Source organism: Ursus arctos, unplaced genomic scaffold, assembly GCF_023065955.2.
Source record: "Ursus arctos isolate Adak ecotype North America unplaced genomic scaffold, UrsArc2.0 scaffold_4, whole genome shotgun sequence".
Lineage (NCBI taxonomy): Eukaryota > Metazoa > Chordata > Mammalia > Carnivora > Ursidae > Ursus > Ursus arctos.
The window spans coordinates 9,218,858-9,244,793 of NW_026623056.1; the positions used below are offsets into that span (position 1 = coordinate 9,218,858).

The 25,936-nt window shown below is 35.1% G+C and overlaps 1 protein-coding gene across 8 annotated transcripts in view; it reads left to right on the top strand.

Moving 5' to 3' along the window:
- The window catches only part of NAALADL2 (N-acetylated alpha-linked acidic dipeptidase like 2), a 1,320,052-nt gene that overhangs the window by 1,022,520 nt on the left and 271,596 nt on the right, over positions 1 to 25,936 (top strand). For all 8 annotated transcript variants that reach the window (XR_003316023.4, XM_057306508.1, XM_057306509.1 and 5 more), the window contains one exon: positions 1,748 to 1,867. Coding sequence is in view for 7 of the 8 variants with exons in the window: in XM_057306508.1 (XP_057162491.1) it covers positions 1,748 to 1,867 (120 nt within the window). In the remaining variant the exon portion in view is untranslated. The remainder of the gene's footprint in view (positions 1 to 1,747; positions 1,868 to 25,936) is intronic.

The window sequence follows — 25,936 nt, forward strand, 5'->3', positions numbered from 1 at the left end:
AAAAAAATGGTGAATAACCTATAGATTTGATTATTGGCTTATAAAGCACACTATATAAAATTACTATATCTCAGAAGATTATTACAATACTGTTCATGGAGCCATTTTGTAACTCTCTGGTTTAGAAGGAATTCAGAAAACGATTAATTTCCTGTTCTGTCTACTTTTACCAACTCTACTCCTGAGAACGAAACATTTTCTTTTAGGCTGAAATTAATGTATGCTCTGAACAGATTTCCTAGTGAAGATGAGTGAAGAAAGCACTTGTTGACATGTCATATTGCCCTATTTAATGTTGCTTGCACAGGAAACCCTTGAAACCCATAGTTGTAATTTAAAAGTTTGGGTGATATTGGTCAATCAACTTAAAACTGGAATTTATAGTGATAGAGTTATTATAGAAGTGACTGAATACTGATCTTGATCCTTGAGGAAAATTATCACATTTTACTAAATAATTAGTACCATTTCTAAATAAAATAGTACCGTTTGCTACATGAAAAATACCATTTCTTCTTTTGAAGATTCTTCATTTTTCACAGGCGACTGTGGAAATACCACAGATTTTACAGTCAGAAAGTCTGACTTCTAATTCTTTCTACCATAAAAAGTTGTGGTCTTAGGTGAGATTAACTCCTCCAAGACTTGATTCCCCCACACGTATTATAATGTGAGGTTCTCATGAGTGTTAAACGGACTGACATATATACAGTGTCTATGTGCTAGTGTGTAAATAGAAGCTGTTTTGCCACAGCACTTGTGGGACATTTTTTTTTTTAAAGGGACGTTTTCTTTAAAAACAATAGTATGTGCAAAGCAGAGAATTTAAGCTTCAGTTCATCATCCCTGTCCATTTAAAATATTTATTAATTTTACATGAAATGTCTTCACCTCTCTTACAGAGGTCTAGCTGAATTTTCAACCTAAAATGGAGTCACATACTGATTTGCTAGGGAGACTGGCTCTTGCAGTCTTCCATGTCATAGTGTTGGAGGAAGAAAGGTAAGGTCCCAAGACATGAAGTAGGACCGTTTTTAGGTCATTTCTATAGAATTGTCACCATGATGGTTAGTCATTAAGTATTTGTGCAAAAAAGGAGGAATATAACAGCAGGCCTTCTTAGCACCGTATTAATAGGCTCAATTGTCTTCAGTTTTGGGGGTTGGGATCATCAGAGAAGTAGAAAAACTGTTCGGCTGAAATCGTTTTATGCTACTCCTGTGCATAAAATGTACCAGGTTTTATTTCAGGTAATATGTGCAGGGACAAATGTGTATTATGCCCCATTTTGCTTAGGATAAAGAGCTACTTCTTGTAAAAATTAGCTCACTGTCTCAAAGGAAAGGCCTAGTTCGATTAATCACCAAAGCAGTTTACCCATGTCTGTTCTCTAATTCAGTAACTATAAAATTAAGCACTGCGGTTAGAGTAAACTTTTCTATCTGTACACTAAAGTTGAATCTTAAACCATGTTAACCATTTAAGAACATTTTCTTTTAAGATTTGACTTTTTTCAGGAACATGCTTAAAAATATTTTGTCATGTGTGATATATAACTCCTTAGTCCCTTGATATAAAATCCTTTTATGACCTTTGTACACTCTAATAGAGTACATTTTTTGAAACAGTAGTTGTATAATGTAATGATTTTAAGTAGGAAGAGTTTATCATTCAACACATAACTGATAAATTAAAATCTGTTACTTTTATTTAATGTTTTTTGTTGTTGTTGTTGTTTTGGTTTCAGGATTTCAAGAAGGTTCTGCAGAGAAATGTTGTGGCTTACGTTAGTCTCCACAGTCCCATAAGGGGTAACTCAAGTCTACATTCCATAGCTTCACCATCTCTTCGGCAACTGGTCATAGAGGTAAGATGAACTACTTTTTAATAAAATGGTGATGCAAACAGCCTATTTCTCTATAATTTGGCATGTCTTGATGTTCTCGTTTATTTTTAATTGGCACAAACCATCTATGCTTTAAGAAATAATGTATTGCATATTTTTTATCAATATTCCTTTAACCAGTTCCTTGTGTTCTGCAATTCTGACCTTGCTATGGTGATAGTTGCAGATAGAATTTTACAGTCACAGAGAACGTATGTAGAAATGTAAATTTATTTCTTAAAAATCGAATTTATTTCTCAAGTTCCCAATTCTGTTAATCTTGACATTTTTTGGTAAACTTGGTTACTTTTAGATTTCTTCCCCCTCACTCATGTTTTGAGCAAATTTGAGACCTGCCCTATCTTTTCAATAACACTGTAAGCCCCCTAAAAGCAGGATCTGTGTCCACTTTCTAGAATATGGTGATAACTAATTCCAAGATACTTCGAAAATATTATTTGAAAAATCTTAAGGAAAAGATAGCATGCATTTTCCAATAGAGTAACCTGAAAAAAAATCATGTAGTTTGTGATAATGTCTCACTAGTTATTTATTTTTTTTAACTTTAGTCACTCTGGGGGCTCCTGGGTAGCTCAGTTGTTAAGCATCCGACTCTTGATTTCCTCTCAGACCGTGATCTCAGGGTCCTGAGGTAAATCCTAAAGTCAGGCTCTGAGCTCCGCCTGTCCCTCCCTCTGCTCGATCTCACTCACTCTCTCTCTCAAATAAATAAATAAATAAATAAATAAATAAATAAAAATAAATAAAATCTTTAAAAAAACTTAGTCACTTCTGGCCTGTTTCAAAAAGTTTTTCAGAATATCTTTCCTGTTCATTAGTTGAGTTCCTTTTTATTTTGCATTATTTTTATGACTTATACTACAGATAAAATGATATGTGTTATTTCTCAGAATGAAAATAATAATGTCGCCACTGGGAGGTGGTTTTCTCCCAACCCGAAGGGTTATTGGTGTATATTAGAAATGACCTTTTAGATGCCCACAGAGTTTCCAGTGAGTATCACAGAAACTGAACTAGGTAATGAACAGTGCTTTAGTTTAGCCATAATGCCTGATTGAAATGTAATGCAAACTAACATTTTATGACTTTCATAAAGTATTTTCTAGTTTAATAGTTTTCATTGACATTTCCATATGTAGTATAATAAAGAAGACATTATGAGAGATGAAATAGATAAATCTGTACATTTGAGATCAGCCAAACCCCAGCGTGCATGCCCTAAATTATATCCAGTTCTGTAAGCGAATTCCTCATGTGCTTTGTACTGCTTTGCATTCTATGACCTCTTACCTGCCTGGGAAAAAAACCCAAAGAAGAAAATCAGCTGCAGATGTCTTTCTTAGACAGTTGAGATATTTCTGCACGAGTGAGTGATCAGGAAGAAGTGTCCTGGATGAGCTCAAGTATCCGGCAACTGGGGAGGGTTAGTTTAAAATTTGTCTTTTCCTTCTCTCATGTTACAATGTTTATATATTGAGAACTTTGGAAGATAAGTAATCATTGGAATTCACAAGCAAATAGAAACAACAAACTACTAAGGACTATTAAATCTAGAGAAATATCTATCTATAGACATGTCTGAGAATATACTGCTTTTTAAAATATCTTTGCACATCTTATAACAGAGAAATGTAAAATATTAGCATTGAAACCTAATTATCTAAAAGTACAGCATGGTTTATCAGTAATGAATAGCGACGTGGAAGAGGTACACACTTATCTGCTTGGGGGAGGAATCTTTTTGTTCGATAGTTGAAAATGTTTCTATACTAATCTAAGGATTAGTATATAAATTCTAATTTACTCAAGGAAAATTTCCTTTCAGTTGAGAGAGAGCGTATATGTGTTCAATAGGACAAATTAGAAAGGTAGGATTATCACAAATTCAAATAAAAGCATATGCAATTTTAAAAAATGGAAATTACTTAACTATCTACACTGAATTGTATTAACACAAAACATCCATCTATCTATCTATCTATCTATCTATCTATCTATCTATCTATCTATCATCTATCTATAGTAATTTAAGATATATTTGCATACAATTATTTAATACCAGACATTTTTCTTCAAAATATATAAACACACTTAAAAATATAAAGGTGAAGAGAACTGAAAGAAACAAAACCTCACAGTAATTTATATAATTGAAAATAATTTAACACTAGTAGCATTTTAAAAAGATTTAAAATGTTTCCTTCAAAAAATAAAAGGAACTGGGGTGCTTGGGTGGCTCAGTTGGTTCAGCATCTGACTCTTGATTTTGGCTCAGGTCATGATGTCAGGGTCATAGGATCAAGCCCCACTTCAGCCTCCATGCTCAGCAGGGAGTCTGTTTGAGATTCTCTCCCTCTCCTTCTGCCCCTCCCCCCTCAAATAAATAAATAAATAAATCTTTTTTTTTTTAGAGGAACTGATTATAACAACATAAGTAACTTTACTTGCAAAGACATTTTATCAGTCTTCAGAACCTTTATATTTTTATCAGTGTACTTAGATTCTGTTACCATATACAAATACATATTTCATATAATCTAGTGTAAAACAAACAAAAACAAATAAAAAATGATTTTCCTGCAAAGAACAATATTTTTTATAAAGCATGCTGACTAAATTGTGGATGACATAAGATTATACAGATAATCCTGTACAACAATGTATAGAATAAAAAAAAAAAATCTCACTAAGTTCATGTGGTGGAAATAAATATATCAGATGGAATCTTTAAAGATTAATATACGGTACTGCATTTATTTATTATTTATTTCTTTATTTATTTTTATTTAAATTCAATTAGCCCACATATAGTATCTCATTAGTTTCTGATGTAGTATTCAATGTACTGTATTTATTAAAAAAAAAAACAACTAGACAAATATAGGATATTTTAATGGATTATGGGTTGATAAGAAACAAAACTGTGAAATGGTTGCCCTAAATCAAATACCAGTTCAAATTTCATTTTAAATGTGTTATCCCAGTTAAGGAAGATGATAGTTTCATTGTCCTTGGTCCTTTAGATCTTGGTATGCTATTATTTTTGTTTAAGTTAGACTTACTGGATGAACTGAAATAATGGTTTACATACAGTAAAATTCTCCTTTTTTTTTTTTTTTTTAAGATTTACTTATTTATTTGAGAGAGTGTGTATGTAAGCAAAGGGAGGGGCAGAGGGAGAAGGAGAGAGAAAAGCTCAAGCAGACTGCCTGCTGATCACTGACCCCCATGTGGAGCTTGACCCCACAAGCCTGAGATCATGACCTGAGCCAAAACCAAGAGTCTGAAGCTTAACCAACTGAGCCATCCAGACACCCATAAAATTCTCCCTTCTTAAGTATGCAGGTTGATTAATTTTAACAAATGTGTACAAGCATATAAATACCATTACAATCAAGACATACAGTATTTCCATTCCCAAAAAGTCCCCTCATAGCCCTTTGCATTCAGTGTCCTCTCTTTACTCCTAGTTCCTGGCAAAGACTGCTCTGATTTTTGCCCAAATGGTTTTGTCTTTCAGAATAGCATAAACAATAGAATCCTTCGATATATAGTCCTTTCTGTGTGTCTTCTTTTCCTTAGCATAATGATTTTTAAAATATGCCCATGTTGAAAGGGGAACCCTCTTACACTGTTGGTGGGAATGCAAAGTGGTGCAGCCACTGTGGAAGACACTATGGAGGTTCCTCAAAAAATTGAAAATAGAACTACCCTATGACCCAGACCTTGCACTACCAGGTATTTACCTAAATGATACAAAAATAGGGATTCGAAAGGGCACAGGCACCTCAGTGTTTATAGTAGCAATGTCCACAATAACCAGATTTCCATCTACAGCTGAATGAATAGAAATGATGTGATATATATGTATTATATATAAATATATATTTTTCCTATAGAATATTACTCATCCATCAAAAAGAATGAAATCTTGCCATTTGCAATTGTGTGGATGGAAAAAGAGTTTTTTGTTTTTTGTTTTTAATTTTTTTTTTTTATTTGTCAGAGATAGAGAGAGCACAAGCAGGGGAAGAAGCAGGCGGAAGGAGAAGCAGGATCCCCGCCGAGCAAGAGCCCAATGCAGGACTCTATCCCAGGACCCTGGGATCATGACCTGAGCCAAAAGCAGACATTTAACCAACTGGGTCATCCAGGCATCCCTAGAGGGTATTATGCTAAGCAAAATAAGTCAGTCAGAGAAAGAAATACCATATGATTTCACTCATATGAGGAATTTAAGAACAAAACAGGTGAACATAGGGGAGGGGAAGGAAAAATAAAATAAGATAAAAATAGAGAGGGAGGCAAACCATAAGAGACTTTTAACTATAGTAAACAAACTGAGGGTCACTGGAGAGGAGGTGCATGGAGGGATGGGGTAACTGGGTGATAGGCATTAAGGAGGGCACTTGACGGGATGAGCACTGGACGTTATATGCAACTGATGAATCACTGAATTCTACCCCTAAAGCTAATAATGCAGTATATGTTAACTACATTGAATTTAAATTAAAAAAAAATTTTTAAAATATGTCCATGTCGTTACACGTGTCAGTAGTTTTACAACATCTAGATGACAGGGATAGCAAGTCAGTCGTGTCTGGGATGAAAACATTACTTCTGGAGCTCTTCCTTCAGCTTGGTACTCTGATTTTGAAAGGAAGAGGAATTAAACCACTGAATTAAGAAAAGAAGCCATTTCTCTGAAATTAGTCTACTAAATTTGCATTAAATCATCCTGAGTGGAGGAGTGCCTAGGTGACTCAGTCGGTTAAGCGTCCAACTCCTGATTTGGCTCCGATCATGATCTCAGGGTCCGGAGATCAAGCCCACCATCAGGCTCTGTGCTCAGCACTGAGTCTGCTTGGGATTCTGTGTCTCCCTCTTCCTCTACTCTTTCCCTCACTCGTGCTCTCTTTCTCTCTCTCTCTCTAAAATAAATAAATAAAATCTTTAAATAAATAAATAAAATCTTTAAATAAATAAATAAATAAATCATCCTGAGTGGACAGAATGAATCTTTTGAAGATTCAGAAACGCTCAGCGACTATAGGTTTTTCTTAGAATTCATGACAGATTGACCTTAAAAAAAATTACAGAATAATGAAAAACTGATGGTTACCAAAGCTAGGTAATAGGAACATGAGAGTTAATTGTTCTACTCTCTCTTCATTGGTGTTTATTTGGAAATTTTCATTATAACTTGATAAAAGTCTCAAAAAAATGCTCAATTTTCCTAAATTATAACACTGATAACTAATAAATTCATTTGTCTTCTGAAAGGAAGTGAGGTACCCCTTGAATGGTAAATAAGACACAAGAACTTAGGCTTTATGTGATTGATTTTTTTTCTATTAGTTTTGTTAATATTTTGAATCTACATTTCTGCTTCCTTTGTGCTACCAATATTTTTACTCTCCCCCAAAACTTAGTTCACTTAAATTAGCTTGTAAGTTTTAGAATTAAAAATCTTAATCCAAAAACTAAAAATTAAATATTAATATTTCTCTTAAAATCCCCATTTCAGAAATGAATATAGTTTCAAATTATAAATTACCTAATTACCTCTCTATTTCCTTTGCAAAAGTGTTAACTTCATGTTCATATTTACTTCTTATTTACATTTTACTATGCAAAAATACAGTAAAATAACCTTTTTGACTTATAATGGTAATGTTAATATGTGCATTATAGACATCAAAAAGTATGTCAATTACATAAAACTAAGAATTTTTTATAAGATCCAATAACCTAATATAAATGGACTTTTTAGTTACATTTTAAAATCTCATCTACATAGTCTCTAAGAGATTCTGGTGTGAAGTCCCTCGTATGTACTCTGTGGTTGGTGGTCCTTTGGGTTTGGATGATTATTTCTAGGTTTTAGCTATAATGAATATAGTTGCTATGATTATTCTCGTGTGTTGGTAGAATGGGTGCACTCATCTTTCTTGGGTATTTATCTAGAAATGAAATCACAAGGTAACTGGGTAGGCACATGATTAACTTTAGTAGACACTGCCAAAGATTTGTCCAAAGTGTTAATTACACTACCACCAGCAATGTGTTGCCCTGTATCAACACATTGGTGTATGTATCTTTTGGGGTTTTAATTTGAATTTCCCTGATGATTAATGATGATTAATAATGTGGATCTCTTCCTCTGTAAAGGATCATTTGAGCCTTTTACCTATTAAAAAAAAAAGAATTTTACTATAAAAAGAGAATTGTTCATCTTCGTCTTGTCAATATGTAAGAATTCTTTATATATTCTCGATTCAAGTTTTTTTGTCGATTATATATTGTGAAATCTTCTTCCAGTCTGTGACTTGACACTTCACTCTCTTCCTGGTAGCAACACACCTCAATTATTAATCTTATGGAAATCTTCTAAGCAGTATTTATTATTCCATATCTTATACAAAACTTGATGAACTTAATTTAGTAGCGATGTTTAAGGAGCATTATAAACCTTTATTATTCTCTCATTCACAAACATTTTCAGTCCTTACTCTCCCTCTCTCTGTCAATCTGATTATATATATATATATATATATATATATATATATACACACACACACATGTATATATAGGTACTCATTTAAATAAAAGATCTTCATAAGATCCACTTTTTTAGAAGAAAAGTCTTTCTTGAAAACAATTTCCATTGATCCTTAAGTGTACAATAAAGGATATATAGATTGATGCCCTCTTAGTTAATGAAACACAACTGTCTTCATGCAAAGTCAGTTATGGAATTCAAGATAAAGTAAGATTTCTCCCCAAATAATAATTTTAAATATTAGGATACAATACAAACACACACATCCCCCTCTATATATACTGCTGTTTCATTTTTATTTTTTGAAATCATCTTTCATAGTTCACAGAAGGTATTGATTTTGCCTTTAGAAAAGGCATCCATATATTAGTCGGTGCTCTGTAAGTCTCAAGTAAACAGTGATGAAATTTCGAAGAGGTTATTTTGGGCAAGCCTGAAGCATTTGTACATATGAAAGTAGTCAATCTAGCTATATTCTTCTTAAATGTCACTTTTGAAGCACCTGCCAGACACTGGCAAACCTGATCAAAATCAAATGATTGCATCAATATTATAAGACAGTCCACAGGATAGACATGTTGTTATTTTTTTAAGTCCCTGAGAAAAAGTAGCAAACATTTCCTTAGTTTTATAAAGTGTTTTTAAACAATTTTTCATGTTTTATTTTTTAATACCAAGATCTACCCACCAGGAAATATAGTACATATATCTTAATTCAGCTGCATTCATTAGAGCATTGAACCCAGAACCAGACTACAGTATTACATCATTATGAATACCCCCAGTCTGTTGCAGAGCTCTATAATCTGATAAATATTTATAAAGAACCCAACTGTGTATGTATGACATTGCTGTTGTTATTGTAGGGAACACAATTAGTAGATGAAATGCCCCTGTTGTCTGGGAGCTTATGACTTTACCATGAACCTCAGACATACATAAATAGCTAAAATATAGGGGTGAATGTAATGTGTGCTATGTTGGAATTCACAGGAAAGAGGCAATGAAATCGGTTTAATTCAGAATCATGTATTATATAACAGTGGCAAAAAGGTTGAATATACTCAGAATCTTGAAGGCATTTAACCATCTGTCTTGTCAAAGCTCAATACTTTGAGCGTATAAACCCACTGCTCCTTTCCAGAACTACCTATGCCTCTTTTCAAACCACACAACTGATGTCCATTTCCATTTCCTTGCTCAAGTCAAGTGCAACTCCATTACGCTTCTGATCTTTTTCTCTCGTGTTGACGGGTACTGAACTGCCATGGCTGTGTCTGCCGTGGTACTTGTACAGTTGCTACGAAATGCCACAGTGCTGGTTTCCATTTTGCCTGACCATGCCGCTATTCCCTACAGGGTCAAGACAGAGGAGATATGTTAGCCTCAGCGCATAATTGGTTCAAATGTGTGAGTTTCTAGAAGCCTGACTTTCAAATAACAAGAGTTATTAATCAATTTTTTTCTTGATTTTATTTTTATACGAATAAAAATGGAATTAAAATGACTAGCCCTAGTCTGCTAGGGCTGCCATAACAGAATACCACAGACTGGGGGGTTTAAAGAACAGAAATTTATTTTCTTACAATTCTGGAGGCTAGAAGTCCAAGATGAGATTCAGGAAGGGTAAATTTTTCCTAAGGCCTCTCTCTTGGCTTTGGCTTGCAGAGAGCCACCTTCTCACTGTGTCTTCACATGGTCTTTTCCCTGTGCATGCTCATTCCTGGAGTCTCCTCTACTTCTCATGAGGACACCTGTCCTATGGGATTAGGGCTCCATCCTTATGTTCTCATTTAACTTTAATGACCTTGTTGAAGGTCCTACCTCCATAAATATGGTCACACTGGTGGCTAGGTTTCAACCTATAAATTTTGGGAAGACACAATTTATTCCATAACATTGACCAAAATGCAGAGTGGTAGAGTATAAAAGGTACAGTGGTAGAATTTAAAAAACTGTCTTTTCTTTTTCTCTCTCTTTTGTTGATAATTTTAGTAGAGAGTACAGAAACAATGCTTAATTTCTATTCTACTTGCTATAAAATATAAAAGTAGAATTGACTTTGAAACATTTACCACTGACTTGTCTTTCATGATACACGACGTAGTTTTTGTTTGTGTATTTGGTTTTATCCTTCTTAGTTTTTATCTGTTGTTTAGTTTTTAAGGAGAGACATTCTCTGTGCTTTCTTGCTCACTGTAAGTTACAACTCTTTTCAGTGGATTCTGCTTAATTCTACTTAATTGATCTTCCTTTCCGCTGCTTCTACTACCAGTAGCCAACTGAAGTGACCGTAAACACTAATAAACTGATGTAAAATCCTATCTCACACTAATTTACCACTTCAATAAAGTCTCACATTTGAAATTGTGATTCTATTGGCAGGTGAATCTATCTCCTAGGTTTACAATAATACTTTTCTTTGTGTTAAAACCAAGCAATGCCTCCAGTTTATTACTGTTTTACAAGGTTTTCTGTTCAGTATATGCTGACAATTTGTAAATCACTTTTTATTTAAATCTAGGCATCAAGGGAAGGCTTAGATCCTGGCTAAAACCCTGAATTTCAGAAGGCAGCTGATTTAAATATTTGGATGACATAGCCAAAGAATAGTGCAAACAATTAGAGATATTAAAATATTAATAAATTTACTGTGAACACATTCATGCAATCAACATGAACATCATGTTCATAAATGGCTTTCGCTGACTTCGTTTTAGTCTGTGACGTTTTGATTGGTATGTTAGACACTAGACCCCTACAGGACTCAACAGAATGTCCATTTACTCAGGGGAACTATTAGTGAATCACCATTGTTGGCAGGTTAGATAAAACTTTCACCTATACAACATCATTAATACAATATAATACACTTTACCATGTTAAAAACAATGAAACTTATTCTGATGAATTAATTGTCCTTTTTCCCCACTTGATCTTTAATATATTTTAGTTAAAAACCTACCACTGATGTCATCAGCTAATTATCTATATAGCAATTACAATAGCAATGCTTTGTCCTTATGAGGTATGACATTTTATCTAAAATTTCTATGAGTAATGAAATTAATTTAAGCAGACATGGCTTCATGCTTTACAAAACATCTTTTCAGGGGCGCCTGGGTGGCTCAGTCAGTTAAGCATCTGACTCTTAATCTTAGCTCAGGTCTTATCTCAGGGTTCTGAGCTTGGGCCCTGCACTGGGCTCCAAGCGGGGCATGGAACCTACTTAAAAACAAACAACAAACAAACTAAAACACCTTTTCACATATAACTACTGGGATCACTTTAGTTTCTAGTGGCATGTGCTTACCCTGAATAAGTTGTATAAATTATGCTCCTTTGCTTTTGTTAGTTATATTTTTAAGTAGCATCTTGACCAAACAATTTTGTATTTGTGTTGATATTTCATATTTGAATGGCTCCCTTGGTTCTTTAACAAAATAATTTGTTTCTGTATACTAACTGTTACAGTTATGCTGTTTCTGTATACTAAGAATGAATTATCTGAAAGAGAAATTTGAAAGCAATGCCATTGGGGTGCTCAACTGGGTGGCTCAGTTGGTTAAGCATCTACCTTCAGTCATGATCCTGGAGTCCAGGATCAAGCCCTGTGGCAGGCTCCCTGCTCAGCAGGGAGTGTGCTACTCCTTCTGCCCCTCCTCCCGCTCATGCTCTCTCTCTCTCAAATAAATAAATAAAATTTAAAAAGTAAATAAATAAAAACAATGCCATTTACAATAGCACTGAAAACAATCAAATGCTTAGGAATGAATTTAATCAAAGAGGTGAAAGACCTGTATACTGAACATTGTAAGACATTGATGAAAAGGATGGAAGAAAACACAAATAAATGGAAAGATAATTCATGTTCTTAGATGAGAAGAATTACTATTATTAAAAATGTCCACGCTTTCCAAAGTGATCTACAGATTCAATGCAATCTCTGTCAAAATTCCAATGGCATTTTTCACAGAAATTGAAACAATTCTCCTAAAATTTTATGGAGCCACAAAAGACCTCTAATAGCCAAAGTGATATTAACAAAGAACAAGTCTGGGAGTATCACATTCCCTCATTTCAAGATCTATTACAAAGCGGTATTAATCAAAACGGTATGGTACTGGCATAAAAATAGGCACATACGTCAGTGGAATAGAACAGGGAGTATAGACATAAGCCACGCATATATGGTCAGCTAATTATTGACAGGGTATCAGGAACATACTCTTAAATAAATGATGCTAGGAAAATTGGATATCCAAGTGCAAAAGAAGGACACTGGGCTAATGTACAGCATGGTGACCAGAGTTGATAAGAACAGTACTGTATACTTCAAAGTTTTTTAGAATAGATCTGAAGCATTCTGCACACACACACATGCACACGCACACACAGTTACCTGTGTTCACTATGTGAGCTGATGGATATGTTAATTATCTTGATCTGGATAATCATTTCACAGCATATGTGTATATGTAATCATTATTTTGTACATTTTAAACATAATTTAATGTTTAATGTAATGTAAAATAATTTAAATGATTTAAAAAAACAATCTAAAATGAAAAATCTAGATTCTTGGTCAAAATAACAAATGAAATAAATGCTTTGCTAAAAAAAGTGAACTCAGAAGCAAGAGGAGATTGATGTAATAATGTTAAAAGAACAGTTGAACAAATAAGCATGATAATGAATCTTGCTTTAAACTCATATTTCCCAGTGTGTGTTGCAAAAGATATACTAAGTAGAACCTTCCGTAGTTATCCGATGCATGGCAAAGATCCAGAGGCAAACAGGACATGCAGCCTTTCCCAAACCTGTTTTGTTCTAGAACCATTCTCCTATAGGTATCTTGTGAAAATGGTTGGGGAAATGCTGCTTTAAACAAACCCTACATGCACCCAAAAGTTGGAATTTTTACAGAAGCTTAAGTAAGTGTTCAATCCCTTCACTTTGAAAATGAATTTCTTCAAAGGGCAAGATCTGCAATTCACATACACTTTTTCAGAAACACACCTCAATATACAGTGCCGATAAGACTCGAAGGCACTGATGACTCCTTCCCTTTGATCTGGAATTTCACCTGCAAATTTATAGCCTTAAGCATCCTATAATTTGACACTAATCTCCCCACAGTAACTACTGTTAACTATATTTTTTAGTAGGGAAATTACTATTTTAAGACCAGGGTGATGAAATAAATTAAACAGCAGAAGAAATTAAGCTAACCCTGAAACAATACTCCTGAGGCCCATGATAACAATTTTGTGTAGGTCTCCAAGGAGTAGAGAAATCATTTCAATTCAGCCTACAGAAGAATTCTCAAACAGGGTGAATTATCTTAAGGTGCTCCAACATTGTATAGGTGTTGTGAAGAGGGATTGAGCATTTTTATGGGTGGTTGCTCCAGCCAGTCTTTATTTATAGAGAAATTCACTTCTGAATCCATCCCCTATTTATTTGTGTTTGTTTGTTTAGTTGCGTAATGTACATGAGAGCCTGCAATTAGTTTCTGGGTTGTTAACTTTCATGTTTATTGTTTATTTATCTATATTGAGCCTTTACAAATTCTGGCTCTAAGTGTATAAACTATATTTTATATGTTACATATTAGCAGTTGGTGAATATAAGAGACCATGACAACTTTAAGTCCAGTGTTGATGTTTAAAACTATTTTCTATGGCAGCATAACGCATAAATATGGAGAGCAGATGTAGACACTCACCTGTGATAACCATTTCACCCTGACGTACTTCCAACTCATTTATCTGGGAGAGTCAATGGTAACCCCAGGAAGAGTTAAAGATGCCAGTGGCCCAGATTAAAACTGAAATAGACATGACTCTAGAGAGGATTATAGAGAAAAGGTAGTTTAGAATCACAGCATCAGAACTGGTACCCTTTTCTGCAGTATACTTTGAAAGTAAAGGAATCCAGAATTATTTAGTTTGAAACTTTCAGAAATTGAATGAAAGATATTAATTTCTAAATTATGTTTTACATGAAGCTCAGTCATCTTTGAAATAAAATGACATATCTTGCAGTTGTATATGGCATATCACCCAAAATGTTAAGCAAGTTTCAATAATGTTCAGTAGGTAATTATAGGTTAAGAAAATAATAAGATATTGCATGATCCCAAAATGAGGTGACAGGCTCTAGCTTGGTGAAAATCCACAAAGGTGATTGGCATTTTCACTTTATCCTAGAAATAGGAATTTGATAAAGAACTCTATACATTACAAAGAATTCCCTGAGACTTATTCTATCTCCTTCCATTAATTTATTTTGTTCTTCATAGAAAAATTATAAACACTACAGGCGCAAAAGTAAAATCAATCGTCTGTAATTTTGCTCAGAGAAAACCACTGAGAATATTTTCCTTTGTGTAATGTGTGTAGATATATTGTTACCAAAAGGAAACTGTATCTGCATTTTTTCTCTCAAAATGTTATAAATAGTTTACATTTTATATACATATTACAATACCTTTGGTACATGAGTGAATCAAATGAAAGTAAGTATAGGAGAATTTATTGTAATATACTGATAACCTTTCTGTAGGGTTGGAATTTTTTCAAAATAATAAATTCAATTAATGAATGTATATTATCTTATAACATAGCTATATAAACATTTGTTAACCGGTTCCTTTTTTAAGAACATTTATATACTGTGTAAAGGTGTTTTTTTTTTTAATTAACATTGCTACAATATATTAGGTTGTACATACCTCTTGCCTCTTTCCAATTAGTTCCTTTATCAGTCACTAGACAGTTGCATGTAACAAAAGGCATTTCTTTAAGCATAAATGGGTTTTTGATTTGGAATTAGTTGTTACAAAGGCTTCAGCAGGGCTGCAGGAGCCACCTTCAGGTCTTCCAGGCTTGACTTATAACAGGATGATAGTAGAGACCTTCCAAGGGCATTTCTATCTCTGCATGATAAAAAAAGTGTAGGGTTCAAGAAGCTACTGCCCAAATGACTGAATCTAGAGCCCAGTACTTCTAGTAAGGTCTAGTGAGCTCAGTTATTAGCTTTAGGACCACATAATATAGAGAGAAATGTTGTGCCCCAGCACCTGCACCTTGAAGACCACAAAGCCGGAATCACATCTCTTTACCATGCGTGCAGTGGCAGCCAACAGCGCTGCGACTATCCTCTCATAGCAGAAGCAGCAGATGCTGCGTTATGTTCCTCTTACTAACCTCATACAGGTGTGTGTACTTGGTGGCAGCGAGGTTTCAGCAAGTTGTAAAGTGATCACTGGCTTTCCGGGCTTCAGTCATGGAGTAGCTAATCTGTAGTGTTTTACACTTTCTTAGAATAAATTCCAGAATATCAAATTTCTGGATCAAAAATATTAGTTTATTTATATCAGTAATATATTGGAGTGCCTCTTCATACATGCACTTTTTCATAGCACTGTGTTTTAACATTCTTTTTCTTATTATTTATAAATGTTCAAGCATGATAGTATCTATGTTGTTATTTAATTTATATCTGTATATGTTTGATTGTATGGGGAGATGGTGGGGTGGTGCTGTTAGAAGGTTGGGGGAACAACAGTGCACATCATAGAGCAGTTCCTAGGACATTGGCAGACAGCACTTCCCAACGTCCAATTTTCTGATTGAAAAAGGTCATAGGTTTGACGCATTATCTTTTCTTTAGATCTTTACTCAAAATCACCTGAGTGAGAAATTCCTGACTCCACTATTCAAAATATGAAATACCATCTTGACATTTTGTATCTCCTTTAGAGCTATATATTTTTTTCTCTTTAGCACTTATCATTAACACTTTATATATCTTAACTTTTGTGCATTATCTTTTTTCCCAGTAGACTATTAATTCCTTGAGAGGAGAGATAGTTTTATTCATTGCTGTATTTCCAATATCTGGTACATAGAGACCATGCAATAATATATTATGATTGAATAAATAAATGAATATTTGTTTTCTTACACCTTCTATTTTTATTAAATAAAGCTTACATCTAGGACTTCTGTTTCCACTTGGGATGTAAAAATTTGCCGGGGACACTGCTCCCACCCTAGCAATGAGAACAAGTGAGACAGGTTACAAAATCATGGTTTTTAAAAATCTTAGATAAAAATTTTTAGAGATCTAAGGCTGCAAATAAGCCTAAGTAAACTGAAATCCAGGAACTGGTAAGTCCTTTCTGGGGGAAAAGAGCTGGTTCAGTTATGGCAGAATGACAAGATGAGGAGGGATCTATAAAAGACATGGGCGAGGAAAAATCAGCAGAAGTAATAAACTTATAACAGACCGCTTGAGATAACATGATGATTTGGCATTCCAGTAGCCTCGCCTATTTCCCAAGATCTTCCCTGAGCACACAGGTGGAACACCAAAAGCTGGAGGCCGGGCAGATCAGCTGTGAGAAATATATTCAAAACATACCAGATATTCACCATGTGCAAGACCAGCTGCTGAAACTTGAGTTAGGTTTGCTGAGAGAAATCCCTCTGAGGTGCTCCAGATCGCCACTGAGCACAAAGGGGTAGCTGCCAGTGGCTGAAGAGAAGGAAGGATATATGAGAAAAAGTCCTCTGAAGCACTCAGAACTTTCCTGAGTACAAAACAATGATTGCTGGAGGTGAGGAGGCAGGGTAGGTAAACTGAGAGAAACCCACCCCAGATACTATAAGTCATTAACATGTGCAAAGTGGTGGCTGTTGAAGTTTAGAGCAGGGCAGCCAGGCAGAAAGAAATCTCCCAAAGCTCAGAAAACCAGGCGGAGGACTAGAAGTGAAGATTTTCCCAAGCAGTCAAAACAAAACAAAACAACAGAAAACTGGCATTTAGGCTATAAAAGAGACAGGCATCACTCATGGTTTGGACCACTGGCATCTGGACATAAAGATATCACTGGAGTCACATCAGGCATCAGACCTCAGCATGGAGTTCGCAATAAATCACACTGTTAGCATAAACTACTGGATAGTTTATGACCGAGGACTTCAGGCATGCGAAAGACTCAGGCAGAATATTCCAAGGGCTCAGAGCTCATCTCTCAGGAGTGAAATGTGCTAAGTTTGAGCAATCCGGGGCTGCTGAGTTAACCCTTAACTCCTTCCCACACAGAAATGTGAAAATGAGTTTCCATGCTAAAAGGAAATGATCTTCAGGGAGAAATAGAGACCACCCAAAAGGCAAATATAATGGGCCCAAAAGATAAATACAATCAGTATTTCATGGTAAATGTGATAGATATATTTTAAAATCTTAAGATATCTATGTAGGTATAGATAAAGATATAGATAGATATAGATCTATCTGCTAGAATGGCTGAAATTAAAAAGACTGTCAACACCATACAGTGACAAGTTTTTTGAGTAACTGGAATTCTCATACTTGACTGGTGATGGTATAAAATGGTACCACCACTTGAAAAAGTGATTTGGCAATTTCTTATAAAGATAAATATATCAACCATATTACCCAATAATCCCAAGACTAGGTATTTATCCAAGAGAAATAAAAATACGTCTATACAGTGATATGCACAAGCATGTTCATGAGAGCTTTATTCATAATAGCCCAAACTGGAAACAGTCTAAATATCTGTCAGTAGAAGAACAGGTAAGCAAATTGTAGTTTACTCATATGATGGAATGCTACCTAGAAATAAAAAGAAACAATCTATTGATACATGTAACATCAAATGTTATGATTTGCAAAAGAAGCCAGACACAGAGTACATATTGTATGATTCCATTCATACAAAGTCCTAGAACCAATCCATGGTGAAAGAAATCAGAATAGTATTTACCTTGAAGATTAGAGTGTTCTTGTACATAAACTTTAATACTCATTTGTATTCAGTGTAAATCCTAAACAAGAAAATCACCCACAAAAGGTTCCATCTCATGCTTAGAGATGCAAAATTTCTAATATAGTATTGCTGAGGCTAAGCATAAAATACTATTGGAAAAGAAAAAGTTACTCACTTTTCAGTAAGAAAGAATCAGGGAAGCTAAAATACACTTATGTAAGGGGCATGTATTAGCCAACATTAGCCAACATCTAAAAAATCTCAGCACGAATGTTAAAGTAATCATTAAATTCTAAGTCTGTTACAATTACAATAATTTTTTTATTCAGTGAATTCTTCAGTTTGCACAGGAGGCTCCTTAAATCTGAAGCTTTCAAGAGGCTGCTATTCAGTATTAAATTTCCAGTCATCAAATGCATCTCAGAAGATAAAATCATGAAAATTGTTACTTTCAAATATGTATCCATAGACTGAAGACATAGAGTTCAGTTAGGCAAAGCTTTTTAAGTATCTCGGGAAATCTGTGCAGTTGGCAGAGAAGGCCATGGCCTATGGAATGGTCTTTTAATCCGTCAGTGTCTCGAGGAGCATTAAGTACAGCAATATAGCTCTCAGCTCCCTTTGAGATAATCGTTCAAAGCGCTGTATCAACTGTCATGTGACACGTTCAGAAATTTCTCAAAAGAGCTTTTCATCATGTTGAAAAGATAGTTGTTCTAATAGATGCATTGCTGCATTAAAAGTCATTTATTTGTGTCTACGTGTTCACCAACCTATTGGTTTTATTTGAAATTATCGATTTCTTTAAACCTAAAAAGTAAACCGCAAATTTAGGTCATAGACTCATATTTAGACTCATAATTTATCTGGGTGAGATTCTGATGCTGGTCTCAGGTAATTTTATGAGGAACACATAGGTAGCGATTTAACATAAGCTTTTGAGATTGCCACTTGATACTTTGTTGCATTCTGTAGCTGTTCTCATTTCCTTAAGCATTTTACTAGATGAAGAAAATTGAATTATATTTGTAAACTTCTTCTCTGCTCACTCCGATAACATCTTTTGAACGTGGACACACAGTTGGATGAGTCCACTGCATTCAGGCATTGTTCCTTCAAATGAACATGTCTGAACGAGAAATAAGAATTGTGTAGATACACAAGATAAGTACCTGGGAAGTAAGCCTTCCTAAGAAATGGTAGTAGTTGAGCCAAAGATTTACAGATCAAGTTGCGGCACTGGGTATGTACAATATGTATTCTCAAACAAAGTATCCTAATAATTGCGTCTTATCCTGTCGAATATAGATACACACAGTATTTTGAGAGATGCTAAAAAAAGATAGTCATTCTTCAGACAGCATTCACATAGTAACCCATGTGCCAGGCATAAAATAAATTTTATTGGAGTTGATTTGCTTCTTTGGTTCTTTTTCTTTCATCTTCCTCTTATTTTCCTCTAGTCCCTGTGAACCTTCTCTTTCCAGGCTTCTTTATTTATTAATCCTTTTTCTAGTCTTTCTCTTTTTCTAACTTTCAGGGAATTTAATGATCAATTGCTTATGTCTCCTAATCTATTATCATTTGAATTTTTTCTCACTTTTATTATTTATTTTATAACTGTGTTTGACCTCAACTCAGTCATTCTCAGGACTAGTACCATTTACTTTTTAAAACCATCTCAAAGGAATGTCTTTGGTCTTCCTAGTCGGGGTTGATGATGATTGTCCCTTCAAGCATGGGTGTCCTATACTAAGATCGAGAGGCTCCTCTTAGGAGTGTGTGTTTGGGCAATTGGGAGACTCAGCATTAAGAACTGAAAGCAGTGCAGAAAGGAAAATTAATATTTATTGAGCATGTATGTGCCAGGTCCTGTACTGAGGACATACTTCTATATTATTAATTATCTTGTTGTGTCCTCGAAACAACTCTACAAGCTTGAAATTTCAGATAGAGGAGGTACAATTTATTTAGTTTTGCAGCAGAGAGTTGCTGGTAATGAGATTAGACTGGCAGACATGTAGATTACAGCCAGGATTCTTTCACGCTTTGGAGCCGCGAGTCCTGGAAGCAGAGCAAAACTATGGCCAACTGGGTCTTTTAGTCAAACAGATGTATTGAGGAGCAAGATAGTTCAGCAGAAGGACTGTTCCCCAGCCAAATGCTTTATCTGGCAGGAGTGAAATTAAAAGGAAAATACAATACAGATAAATGTCCTTTAACTGTGAGTAGTGTGCACGAGTGCACAAAGAGTAAAATGTTTCCTATTATGTTAAAAGTTCATCTGTCAGGAAAACCCAGTTTTAATCATTGCATTAATAAAATATACATATTTATGAAAACAGTCCACAGTTTGAGCAGCATTATAATAGTCAATACTTTCAAATCATAAAATGTCTCTTAAAAGACATAATTATTTGGAAATACCATGCAAGTAACATAAATCATGTTTACAAGGTATATTTCAATCATATTATAGAACTGCTGTCATCACAGTAAAATGCCACGGTACTGCTATTGTATACCCCAAATTAAGAATCCTATGTATTCAATTACTGTTGCTATTTATTCTAAGAAAAGCAAGCAATAAGTCAATTCCCTTCCTTTAGTAAAGAAAGTAAATTATCTTTTGATACTGTCAAAATCATTCTGAAGATATTCTAATACTGTTACATGTTATATCCAATAAAAACACAAGTATGTAACGATGTAGATGATTTTCACAGGGTGTGTGTATGTGTGTGTCTTTGGTATTGATTAGAAACAAAGGTAATGAGGCCAAGTATTGATAAGAACTACAGTTAACAACTGAATAATGAAGAGCAAATTACATTGTTTAAATTGCTAGCCTTAACCAGCAGCATAATTTTTTTTTCTTTGCTTTTTGTCATGTGGAAAGAGGAGGCAGAAAGGTTGGTGATGTGGTTCTTCGTTTAGATAACAGAGCCGCTGCTATTCTTATCAGTGGTACTCTTTGCCTGTTTAGACTAGTTCTAAGTTGAAATACAACCACCAATTGCCTTAATGATTCCTGGCTTTCCAACTGTTTTTAGCTAAGAATAGAGAGCCAGAAGCAATGGAGAAATCACAATATTGATGTCTAAATGTATGTCTAGAACGAATTATTCCAGCTTGACAGTTTATTGGCGATAGTTGGTCAATTGCTTATCTCTTCCAGCATCAGTATGGATTGTTTTGTGAAACAGGAATGATAATAATAATAATAATGATAATAATAGTAATAGTAATGATAATAATAACACTGTCTAAGCTACTTCAACAAGGTTATTGTGAGAATAAAAAGAGATTGTATTTGTTAAGAGATAAACTGAGACATATTAAAAAGTTGAGCAAAAATTGATTTGAATCCAGCAGTGCCAAAGCAGAAGTGGTTAAAAATGCTCCACCCAGGGGAGCTCGGGCAAGACTTTTATAGAGAAGAGGTGGAAGCAAAGCAAGGAAATCGTTTATTTGCCTATAGTTTAAGGAGTTGCATTCTTTGAGAAAGCTAGTTGGCTGTTCCTGATTGGTTGTCTTTACATTTTGATTTCTTAATCTTGAAGCATTTCAGGCTTAGGTTTTTGATAGGTTCTGCAGGACTAAGGCGTTAAAGCCATCTCTGTCTAAGGGGCTTCTTGTTGAAGTAACTTCACACATCTGGAGCACCTTTAGCAATTCCAGAACACAAGACCACATCAGATCAGACTGTAATCGAAGTGTATTGGCGTGTTAGCTTTACCCTTCTCCTCAGAATAGGGTGCCAGAATCTTAGGCTTCCAGGGTCTCTTTCTTCTTGGAGGGCAGAGCCTAAGGAGAACTTAGCCTCCAAGGCTCCTGGAGCCCACATCCCCAGCATGCACTCTCTTGTTCTACTCTTCTTTACTCCGACTCACACATCAGTGACCTGGACGACTTCTGCTGCCCAGGTGCGTTGCTCCTTATTTGTTTACCATTATCAGCTTCCTGAATGATACGTTTGATGTGTTTTTCGAAGTCCGTGTTCATCCTTCTGATCTCTAGCTGCGGCAGTCTTGAGACTGTGTGTGGAGTTATACCCCCAGGCTCCGGGGCCACCGTTCTTAGACAGTTTCCTGAGAGTAAGGCCTTACTTACTCTCTATGATTCCTTAGAATGAGATGTAGCAAAAGTTCCACTGGGGGCTGGTTTAGAAGTAATGTGTCATAGGACCAGTTAGATGCACCAGACGCTCTTTACATGTCAATAGTCACAGCATGTCTCTTGTCCCACCTGGGGCATCTTAACTCTTACCCAGTTGTTCAGGCCCCCCAAAGAGTGGAGTCATCCTTTATTCCTCTCTTTATCTCACACTGCTCATCCAGTCTGGAAATTCTGTTGGTTTTCTGCCAGAATCCAGTCACATCTCACTATCTTCTCTGTCTCCATTCTTGTCCCATCCAAGATGATTTCTGTAGCCTCCTATCTGCTCACCTTGCTTCCATCTCTACCTCCAGCCCCCAATCTATTCTCAAAATATCAGCTACAGTTACTCCTTAAAAACCTAACTTAGACCGTGTTGTGATCTGCTTCTCATTTCATTCTGGGTAAAAGCCAAAGTCCTTATAGTGGCCTAAAAAGTCTTATCAGATCTGACCTCTGACCTAACTAGTCCCATCTCTTACTACTCTCCCTTTGCTCACTCTGCTGCAGTCATGGTCTTTCACAGTGAGAATTACCCTGTCTACCTAATTTAAATTTGCCACCCCACCCCTCCAAAGTACTCCTGAGTCCTGTACTGTCATAGCACTTACAGCATTCTATATAACGTACTTATTGATTATGTTGTTGCCAGTCTTTCCCCTGTAAAATGTAAGGCCCGTGAGGACACGGAGAGATGGTTGTCTGTTTGCTGATGTTTTCCTGGAATCTAAAACAGTGCCTGGTACATAGTAAGTTCTCAAATGGTGTTCTATGAATGAATGAAGTATAGTTTCCTCTCCTTTTCTTTTTTCTTTTCTTCTCTTCTGTTTTCTGTTTTCTTTTCTTTTTCTCCTCTTTTGTTTGCTTGTTTGGCCCATCTGAGGCACTATCTAGAGAATTAAGAGCAGATTTTGTCCTTTCTCCTACAAGTGCCTCAGCCCCAGTTTTGATCATTAGTCCCCCGTGTATCCACAGAGCCTTTATATCAAGAGAATTCCTGGCAGCTACCTTCTCTGACATGCATAATAGCCTATGAAGTCCATAAAGATAAAGGCCTTTCTGGAATCTACATCACATCTCATTACTAATTTGCAAAATTAGTTACACAACATCTACTTAAATAAATTTTAATATTTTCTTTAAACCACTTAATCTAAAGATGCATGTTAATAGAAAAGTTCACTGGGAAGTTGTATGTATATAGCAGGAAAAGTGTCTAATCCAGATATGGTGGATAGTTTCTTGGTGTAGCATTCCTAGAATTGTTAAAAAATATGTTGTTGTATTATTTCCTTTACCCTTATTAAAATAGTCTATCAAATGCCTCTGTAGTCTGGGAAAGATGAGCACCAAACCAAAGCAAACACTGCTGAAATGGAAATGCCAAAAGGAAAAGTGACATATGAGAAAATGGACCTTATTGAGATGGAAAATGGCATGATGTTTAATAACAGGAATAGCTGAGATATTCTCTTGTCAGAAAAACATTGCTCTTCACTGAAATATTTCAACTTTTGTTTAATTCTACATCAAAGATGTTTCTTTGAACCTTTGGTGTGATTAGTGATTTCTTTCGTTACTCTTTCAAATGAAATTGAACGAAGACTGCAGGCAGGCAGACTATGAATTAGAAAAGAAGCATGCATTATTAGCTTAGAGTTCGAACCTTTCTTCACACTCGTGTTGAGTCTGGCTATAATCTAAACTATGTAGACAATATGCAGACTAACTGGCATCTATGATTTGACCAATCCTTGTGAAATATGCTAATTATTACCTAGAAGATAGTTTCTATGCCAGGTATACTGTGTGAATGACGTGTGTGTGTACACATGCACATTTACACACATCTGTGTTCATCTGTGTTTAAATAATTCATAAAATGATTATCCTTGAATTTGAATGTAAAAAGCTTCTCATAAAACCAGCAAGTTAATGAGTAATAGTTGTGTGGGGTTTTTTTCTCTCTTTCACATGATCTACTTTTACTTGAAACAGATCTTAGGCCAGAGAAACTGGGTCCATTGTAAGATCAAACATTAACTTTTGAGATTGTGCTTAAGGCCACAAAATGATATCTTTCTATTGATAACATATTGGGAAAGAGTACAATAAAACAAATTTTATGGCAACTTTTTTTTGTACTTAGACCAAACTCCCTGCCAGGACATCTCTTGCTTGAAGAGAGAGAGCTGGGAGACTTATTCACACGGAATAACAATGCAGTTGGTTACAGGCAGGATGTATAATGAAGGACCAATCTGAATTGCTGGTAACAATGGCTTTTGGCCTGCAAATAAAATGATTAAGGGATTTCCCTGTGTATTTCCTCCATGGCTACGGTGGATGGTGATTAAAACACCAGGATATATTTATATTATCACTGAGGAAGGATGAAAACTATATTTATTAAAGTGATTTGATTTTGTAGACAAATATTTAAATTAACTTTAAAAATTCTAATAAAATTAAGGTTGGCATAAAAAGATATTACACAGGGGCACCTGGGTGGCTTATTTGGTTAAGTGTCTGCCTTGGGCTCAGTTCGTGATCCCAGGGTCCTGGGCTCGAACCCCGCATCAGGCTCTTTTCTCAGCGGGGAGCCTGCTTCTCCCTCTCCTGCTGCTCTGCCCTGCTTGTGCTTCCTCTCTCTCTGACAAATAAATAAATAAATAAAATCTTGATTAAAAAAAGATATTACACAAATATTTAGAAAAAATACATTAAGGGACTATTTTGAAAAGTCACTTAAGTAGTGCTATTATATATGTAAAAAAAAAAAAAAATTACCCTGCTTATCTCAAGGAAAAACGGATTCCGGTTAGAGAAGAATAGTGAAAACCAATACACATTATCTTATATTTATTTACAGACTAAGTGAAAATTGTTAAGTTGGCATATAATAGACACAGATATCTATGGGTATGGAGACTGTTTTTATTATTCATATTCCAGAAGATTAGAAAGGGAAAAAAACATCAAAGATAAACAAGGAAGGCAGAAGTTACCTTAAGTAATTCTAATTTAAAAGACAAAGCCCTAAATTAGTTATTGGCATATGAAATTTTAAAAACTGGACAACAGGATAGAACTTTTCATTTCTGGATCACTGATCTGAATCCAGCAGATGTCATGTCATCAGGGACCAAAGCCATTACCATGGTGTCTTGTGTGAAATAAGGTCATTCTCACAGTTCTTTTCTAATAATAGAAATGCCTATGCATACTATGAATTACTGGAAGTTATCTGTGTATGGAAACATGTTGAAGAAAAATAATGAAGTTAGATAGAATAAACTAGTCTCCTATTCCTTTACAACATCAAATATATCATTTCTTTTATAAATGGAACATTGTTCTTTATGAAACTATCATAAGACAATGTGATAGTTTCTAAATTATGTAATAGACAGTTGTGATTTTTGCCTTTTATCCACTCCCCCTCTTTTAGGGATTAACACCCAGGTTTTGCCAGGCCTGACATTCCCTTCCATTCTCAGCCAGA